The sequence below is a fragment of the Atta colombica genome, unplaced genomic scaffold (assembly GCF_001594045.1).
Source record: "Atta colombica isolate Treedump-2 unplaced genomic scaffold, Acol1.0 scaffold156, whole genome shotgun sequence".
In the NCBI taxonomy this organism is placed as follows: Eukaryota; Metazoa; Arthropoda; class Insecta; order Hymenoptera; family Formicidae; genus Atta; species Atta colombica.
Window position 1 is genome coordinate 325,972 of NW_017259246.1, and position 8,496 is coordinate 334,467.

General features: G+C 26.4%; 3 protein-coding genes across 3 annotated transcripts in view; 1 reads left to right on the top strand and 2 right to left on the bottom strand.

Annotated features, from left to right (window-relative positions):
• Nucleotides 1-2,046, top strand: part of LOC108685753 (proteasome subunit alpha type-7-1) — a 2,561-nt gene extending 515 nt beyond the window's left edge. The window contains exons 2-6 of the mRNA XM_018190714.1: nt 612-738; nt 815-928; nt 1,307-1,440; nt 1,543-1,725; nt 1,836-2,046. Of these exons, the coding sequence (XP_018046203.1) occupies nt 612-738; nt 815-928; nt 1,307-1,440; nt 1,543-1,725; nt 1,836-1,925 (648 nt within the window). The 3' untranslated portion in view covers nt 1,926-2,046. The remainder of the gene's footprint in view (nt 1-611; nt 739-814; nt 929-1,306; nt 1,441-1,542; nt 1,726-1,835) is intronic.
• On the bottom strand, nt 2,042-3,247 carry LOC108685754 (membrane magnesium transporter 1). The gene is made up of 3 exons (XM_018190715.1): nt 3,037-3,247; nt 2,780-2,832; nt 2,042-2,640 (listed from the first exon to the last, which is right to left on the bottom strand). The coding sequence occupies exons 1-3, from the start codon at nt 3,116-3,118 to the stop codon at nt 2,449-2,451; spliced, it is 327 nt and encodes a 108-aa protein (XP_018046204.1). The 5' UTR covers nt 3,119-3,247; the 3' UTR covers nt 2,042-2,448.
• A 2,393-nt stretch (nt 3,248-5,640) lies between these two features.
• LOC108685768 lies at nt 5,641-6,213 on the bottom strand. The gene is made up of 2 exons (XM_018190729.1): nt 5,987-6,213; nt 5,641-5,872 (listed from the first exon to the last, which is right to left on the bottom strand). Exons 1-2 carry the CDS (start codon nt 6,211-6,213, stop codon nt 5,641-5,643), a joined length of 459 nt encoding a protein of 152 aa, XP_018046218.1.
• Between the last annotated feature and the right edge of the window lie 2,283 nt (nt 6,214-8,496).

The window sequence follows — 8,496 nt, forward strand, 5'->3', positions numbered from 1 at the left end:
GTATACATATATATCTATGTTATATGTGTTTTTTATTATTTCTACATCTCAGTATTATCGTTCTTGGCATGTGATATTCATATTCTGATATTCTATTTTTAGGAACAAAACATTATTTATATCCATGTCATTTTTCTGATCATAAGAATTTAAAAATTCCAGCTGAAATTCTAAACAAAATGTTATTTATTCTTTAATAAATAAAATAAAATAAATTGAGTTCTTGAGATAACAAATAAATATGAATTAATGACAGACGATTGAAAGCAAAAATTCGACGCAGTTATTAAAGCATTATAGTTAACAAATATAATATATTTCATAAAGCCTTTACAAATAATAAGACAAAATTGAAAATTAAACTATTATGAAGAATCTTAACTTTCCGATCTGGTCTATTTTTAGATTAGATTGGAAACAGACAGAAAGTTAAGACCTTCATAATAGTTTAATTTCGTCTTATTATTTGTAAAGTCTTTATGAAATACATTTGTTAACTATAATACTCTAATAATTGCATTAAATTTTTGCTTTCAATTGCCTGTCATTAATTTAAATTTATTTATTTAGCTTTGTCTGATTATGTGTGCTTCTATTTTTTGTATGTGTAGGTTGGTGTACGCGGTGCAGATGTAGTAGTCTTGGGTGTTGAGAAGAAGTCTGTTGCTAAATTACAAGAGGAACGTACAGTGCGCAAAATATGTCTATTGGACGATCATGTAATTATGGCCTTTGCAGGTATAATAGAGGCTTAAAGATAAATATTGCTTTCGTATGTTGCAAATGAAATAATTGTTTTGAATTTACTTAATAGGTTTGACTGCTGACGCAAGAGTATTGATCAATCGTGCGCAAGTTGAATGTCAGAGTCATAAATTAACTGTAGAAGATCCCGTTACCTTGGAATATATTACAAGGTATATTGCAGGTACGATTAAAATTTACAAATTCTTGTAATAATGCACAACAGTTAATATTATACTAAGAAAAAATATGCAAAATTTCTATGCGATCGGATTACATCTTATGTTCTGTCAAGAGAGTATTTAAAGAGAAAGTATTTTAGCTTAAAATGCAATTCACTTTTTTCGCGTATTATCTTAATATATATATAGTTTTTTTTATATATATAGTTTTAATATATATATAGTTTTTTTTCTCTTACTCAATTTTTCAATCAATCTCATATAAAACTAAGCCATATTCAGAATTGAACTTGGGACCTGTTAACTACAAGTCAATTGCTTTTTATAATGAGCTACATATCACTCCAACAGAAAATTAAAATTGTTATTATTATTTACAGGCTTAAAACAGAAATATACACAAAGTAACGGCCGTAGACCTTTTGGAATATCCTGTCTCCTAGCTGGATTTGATTATGATGGTGTCCCACACCTTTATCAAACAGAGCCATCAGGGATATATTACGAATGGAAGGTATTTATGGATAAGATCGATTTTATGAATTTTTTACTGAATGTACTTGAATGTAATTATTTTTAATATTTAAAAATTTATATCAATCTGTCTTCCATAAAGGCAAACGCAACAGGTCGCAGTGCTAAAACTGTACACGAATTCTTAGAGAAGTATTATACCCCGGAAGAAGTATCGACAGAAAAAGGTTGTATAAAATTAGCTATCAGAGCGCTCCTTGAAGTAGTTCAATCTGGACAAAAAAATCTGGAAATAGCAGTAATGCGACGTGGACAGCCGTTAGAGGTATAATTGCAACTTGTATTTAACTATACATTTAATTCTACAAAATCAATTTAATCGAAGAAATCCATGTAAAACAAATTTACAGTAATAATATATATATAAAATTTTAGATGTTGGACACAGACACCATAGGTGAATATGTAACAGAAATCGAAAGAGAAAAGGAAGCAGAGGCGGAAAAGAAGAAACAGAAAAAGTGATGTCTCGTGTTCTATTATGCACTTTTACTATACTATTATTAATTAATTTTTCTTATAAAATAAATATATTGGAAAGAAATAGAGGAGGAAAACATACAAATGAAAAATGCGATAAGAAAAACTGAGACTTTTTTAATTCATACTATTTACTGTCACACAATTGTGTAAAACGTAAAAATACAAAACCATTCACTGCATGTTTTGAATTTTAAGGCTATAGGTTGATATTATATGAAGACAAAGATCACAATCTATTACAAGTTGCTTTTCAGCAATAAATAATTACATTTCATATCTATGTATATATCAGATTATCTTGTTAATGCTTTCACTTTATATGTAACTTGGTTTTTTAAGTGATAAATTATTTATTTTAATATAATACAAATATAAATTAACATTAATTGATAATACTAAATTTCAATAGATCTTTGCTATTCTAAATGCAATTTAACAAATAATACAAATAATTTAGTATATCTATTATCTTTTTTCAATGATTTGATATCAAAATATACTATTTTTATTCCGAGATGTATTCTGGTGACAGAGATCTTCCACGATGATTAAATACTTGAAAGGATGGTAGATTCCGCAGCGTCTCCCAAGATTTATTCTCCAAATCGACAACTGCCCGAATTTCTTTGAAATCGCCAGCAATGTACATAACGCCGTACATAACGATAAATAAACTGGCTATGCCTTGGATTAAAATCTAGTAACAGCAAAACATATCCTCTTAACATGTAATGTTCTAAGATCCTATCAGCTTGTTTGAATTCATAGAATATTTTATACAAAAATAAACTTTTAGCTTTCTATATGAGAAGTAAATATCATGAATTATAACTTACATCAATTGGCAAAGTAGTAAACTCTTGTTCAGTGATTCGTAAATAGGAACGATCTATAAAAAACAAGTTTCGGTTATTCATTTTGATTACACTATTCATTATCATCTCAGAAATTTGATTTGACTTATATCTTATTTTACTCCAAGTACAAAATACAAACAAAAACAAACAATATAATTTCATCATGATATTAAATCAGTTCTAACCTAAGAAAATAATAAACTGATAAAATAAAAGAATAATATGCAGATACTCACGTTGTGCCGCAGAATAAGCTGCATGTAATATAAACATAAATCCTACAAAAGTTATAAATTTATGTATAGCCGTAGCAGACATGATGAATATCACTGATGACGCATTGAAATTATACTTTTAATTCAACGACGCAACCGAAACAACAAGAGCGATAAAGCGATCAATGATTATTACTTCACGACTACGAACATCTGATGAAGCATTCCGAAAGATGCGCAATGGACAGTGACATGCCGATAGCATTTGATTGGTCGATATACAGTAAAATGCAATGCGTTGATTGGTCAAAATTCACCCCTCCTTGTTCCATCATGCGCAATGCTTCGCGATTCTGATTCCACCATACTACCTCTAGTCAGAAATGTCAGGATGGTTCACTCCAGTTTACTCCAGAAAAAAATCAGAGAATGGAGTGGAATAGAGAGGGCGTATCTCGCGCCCTATTTTTGACAAATCTCCGTTTAATAACATCTCTATATGCACAAACCGTGTATGTTGAACTATGCAGCCACAGATATTTTTAGGGGTAACACATTAACAATTGCCCAGTGAGAAATGATAATGATCACAACATCGATATCGATCCGATTGTTATTTCTCTGGATACAGCCATTGCACGGAATATAACAAAGAAAAAAATCACGAAGGCTATGAATATGTCAAGTTTCAAGCTTAAAATATTTATAATGTATATATAATACAAATATATAATTTTTCAAATAAAAAACTGAATAGCAAGAAATAAAATTACTCATCTTATATACTGAATTATTTATTACTTATATATTCTTACCATCAATCTTATTATTACAATTGTAATTTGCAAACCAATAAATTTTGTACGTATTCTGAGTTAATTATGATAATATAAGAGTTGAAAATATTTATTATAAACAATTCTTAAGAAACTTCTTATCGATTTATAATTAATTCACAATACTTAAATTTTAATCTTAAATTCCTTTTTCAACGAAATTATATTGAATGTGACATTTTATCAAAATTAATCTCTTACTGTCATGATTTAATTATTATTTATTGCCTTATACGTTAGATTGACAGTAATAGAATCGAATATTTAACACAGTACACAGATTAAAATTTAAATTTAAAATGATAAATTAAATGATTGTATGACAACATTATTGTTTTTCATGAAATAATACTAAAAATAATGATAAATCAATAATCAATAAATATGTAATTTATGAAAAACATATTTAATATTAAAAAGTGCCATTCTTCTTTATATCATAAAAATATTCATGTGTGTGTGTGTGTGTGTGTGTGTGTGTGTGTGTGTGTGTGTGTGTGTGTGTGTGTGTGTGTGTGTTATATATATATTTGTTTATTGGAAGAATACGTTTATTTGATCAAATGCTCTTGATTTTGTTATATCTAGTTAATATAATCATACGTATAAAAGAAGGATATTTGTGAGGTATTCAAGATAAAATTATTTATATTTATTTCATTATAAGTATTTTTATAATTACAAAACTTTAATTTGATATAATAGTAATTACTGATTTTATATAATTACTAATTATATTTTATATTTTAATCTATTACTTTAACAAACGATAACATTATGATGATCCGGAAAAAAATGTTTCATATACGAGTATGTAATTATATAGAATAGAATTTATTATTTCAGCATATTTACAGTCAAGATGGAGACTTGGTTTACATAAATTCTTAATTCATTCATACATCTATATCTCGTCTGTATCGCACATGTATATAATTATATTTAAAATATGTCCTTATATATAACATTTTTCAAAAGTGATAACTAAAATGGAAAGTTGATATGATTGCAACGTATATAAAAAATTCATTTTAAGTATATATATATATATATATATATTGTATAAATATATACAAATGTATGCGCATGTAATACGCAAAAATTCATAGACACATATCTATGACTAATTATATTCTGCATGTAAATATTTTTATACTGTTGTCAATAATATATTAATAATTTATTTGTTATAAAAATGATATTATATAATGAAGTATATAATTATATAATATTGTCATATGTATTACTGTGTAATACAAGTTTTCTTTGACATTACTATAATTATACACTATTTTATCAAAATAGTGTATTATATTATTTTACGTTATATTATTTTAAGCGCTTTATAACAAAATATTGATTTGTCAGTTGTGTGTTGTTCTTTCGCAACCATCTCATACTGATAATGAAACATTTCACATCAAGAATGAATTTAACTGCAAGTACAAAACTTTAACTCAAATCAATTATATTATTATACAAATTAATTATATTTACATTTGCGTCATATAATAATTGATACATGCTATAGAGAATGAATTAAATGCTATTCTATTGGCGAATATTATACTGTTATCACATTCTTGTGAATGTTAGTCCTAATGTAAAGAAGAAATGAGGCTCGTTAATTATCAACGTCAAGTTCCTAGACTGTATATTACATTTAAATATAAATGTAATAGACATTTAGAAAGTCGAAATTCCGGCAATGTATTTTTTAGGGATAAATGTTATAATTTAAATGTCTTCTCAATTTCGAGATATATCCGAATCAACCATTACTAGATTACTAGTAGTCCTCTCTACATTCAGGAAAGCAATAGTAAAATTCATATAATACTACTGGCATTTCTGATGTCTGTCTTATTACGATTAGAGCTATTTCAAATATAGGTTGCAATGGCTCCGCTGCGTATACGTAGGGAGTTGTACAAATGTTTCCGCAATAGATGCAATTATTGATTTTATTTTTACTTATATGTTCATTCAATTTATCCCATTGAAAAATTATATATTTATCTCTGTGAAAATACTGATTTTGTTTATTACATAAATTATCAAATAGGAACTGTGATATATCATATTTTTGCTAAAATTACATTATAGTACACAACAAGTCAAAAAAAGCAATGTACCTGCAATATTGCTGTAGTACTTTTGCTGCAAACTGAATAAGGCTTGGGAAAATTATCTTATTAATCCAATTTGAGCGACTGGCTACTAATGGATTCATTGAAATATCTATAGTTTGCAGTCGCAAATTAATAATCCCTGCTGGCAGATACATTAACATGTTATGCGACAAATCCAAAATACTAAGATTTCGAACCTTTTCAATGCCCTGTGGTAAACGTCTCAACATGTTGTGACTCATTTTTAATTCTACTAAGGCATTCAAACTCCAAATATATTCTGATATTTCGAACAGCTGTAAATTAATAATATTCATGATATCCGTGCTATTAATGAACTATTAATTGTTACTTATGACAACACCGTTTTAATTAGTGATTGTCGTGATATCTTATAATGATTTACCGAATTATTACTTATATCTAGAAAACGTAAAGTTTTCTTAATTTGTGCTTCTTTTAGCCATATCCATCCAGAATATCGACTCAAACAATTATGTGATAAATTAAGCCGTCGAAGACAATGTAAAGCGCCCAATTTTCTCGGTAATACATCAATTTTATTATTTGGTATATTGACTTCTGTTAAAATTAACCAGCTTGTAGTGTTATTCAAGCTCATGAACAGTGGAGTGATATAAAACTTTAAAAATAATAAATATATTTTTGTCAAATCTTGTAAACATTGTTTCTTAATTGGCATATCTTTAAAAATTGCACAGCTTTTTCTCTTATATTTAACCTATATTGAAAATGATTATTTAAATTAGATTTGTGATTGTTAAAGTCATTATGCTACAAGTTTAAATAATTATACTTAATATTATATAACTCTAATAATCTCATGGAATTTTTCAAGTGAAATGATTAATAAAAAATAAAAATATTTTTTATTAATACATATTATACCAATTATTCACCATTGTTCACAAAGATGTAAGTCTTATATTATAATTATATATTATTAAGAATCAGATAAATTTTCTAATTCAGGTTGCTAAAAAAAAAATAATATACGTAGCTGATAATATGCAAAATTTAAAGATCTTTGTCGTGAATATATAATTTGTCCAAGATTTCTGTAAAAAATCATAAAAGTTATTTGGGCTAAAACGATTTGATATATGTAAAAGACGTATGAATTTTCGTGATTTAGGCTTAATAAACACTTACAAATTATTACGTCCAATGTATCTCACGTTCTATTTGGGAAATAAAATATTTAAACATTTAGATAAAGGAAGGTTTGCTGCACATTGTCTTGTTTTTATCATTCACTTGCTTGTTTTATTGCTGCTTTTGTAGAAAAAGCACTTTAGTACTTCATAGATTTGTAATTCCTAATTTATAATGCGGTCCTAATTTATTGCGGTTTTCTTTTTAATTTTAAATTAGTTAAGATGATGTTCTGACACGAGCCTCGAGATAACTGTCATATTTGGTTATTACTTGTTGTTTTATACAATATTAAAGTGACACTAACACAAATGTGAAACAGTATAATGTAAAGGTCGATTTTAAACTAAAGATTATAACTGAAATTAAAATAATAACGCGCTCGTTACATTTATTTTTCAAAAATTCGGTTTTTTGAGACTTATAAATTGTGTTAGCCAATTTTCAAAATTTATGTAAATATATATAGTTAAATTTATGTTCAAGTAATAAATAGATATTTAAAAGATACATTATAAGTTACTTATTAGAGTATTAAAATCTAAAAATATACATTATAGAAACTAACTTAGAAATTATAGAAACTAAAAAGAAACAAATTATATTTAATAGGGCTCTCATTATATTTAATAAGGCTCTCAAAAAATAATAATATTTTAATATTAATAAACGAACAATGAGAGCATTAATACAACGAAATTTAGAGTATATATAATATATATAGAGTATATATAATATATACAATACATATAATATATTCTCAATAATTTTACATTACGTATCTATACAAACTTCTTGAACGTTTCGGTTTCCTTCAAATCATCGTTAGCAATGCCTTTGTAATATTCACAGTCTGCAGATATTGGAATTGTTTCTAGAATGTTAGATAGAATGTTAATTAGAAGATAGACATACTCAATTAGGAAGTAGAGGTTCATCCTTTGTCTAACATAAGAAACTATTTGCAACATTTGCGCACTATAATATTGCAAAGATTTTGTATGATAAATTATATGGCATTGTTGATGATAATTCGAAGGAAACTGAAACGTTCCAGAAGTTTGTATAGAGATGTAATGTAAAATTATTGAATATACTGTGTGTATTGCGCTCCAAGTACCGTGCTGTATTAATGTTCTCATTGCCCGCTCTTATTGCCCGTTGTTAATATTTTATTATAGAAATTATTCAATACATACAATTGTAGCGAGACGTATTGATTTGATTGAAAACATAAATATTTACAATATATAAAAAATACTAATAAAAATATAGAGTTTTAAATATTTTAAAGCATTATATATGGAAATATTTTATTTCAATATATATAATAATAT

Coding starts and splice junctions, on each gene's coding strand:
- LOC108685754 (XM_018190715.1), bottom strand. CDS start 3,118: ATGTCTGCTACGGCTATACATAAATTTATAACTTTTGTAGGATTTATG. Junction 2,833..3,036: donor AGCTTATTCTGCGGCACAAC/GTGAGTATCTGC, acceptor TGTTTTTTATAG/ATCGTTCCTATTTACGAATC. Junction 2,641..2,779: donor TTACTACTTTGCCAATTGAT/GTAAGTTATAAT, acceptor TGCTGTTACTAG/ATTTTAATCCAAGGCATAGC.
- LOC108685768 (XM_018190729.1), bottom strand. CDS start 6,213: ATGTTGAGACGTTTACCACAGGGCATTGAAAAGGTTCGAAATCTTAGT. Junction 5,873..5,986: donor GTACTACAGCAATATTGCAG/GTACATTGCTTT, acceptor GTATTTTCACAG/AGATAAATATATAATTTTTC.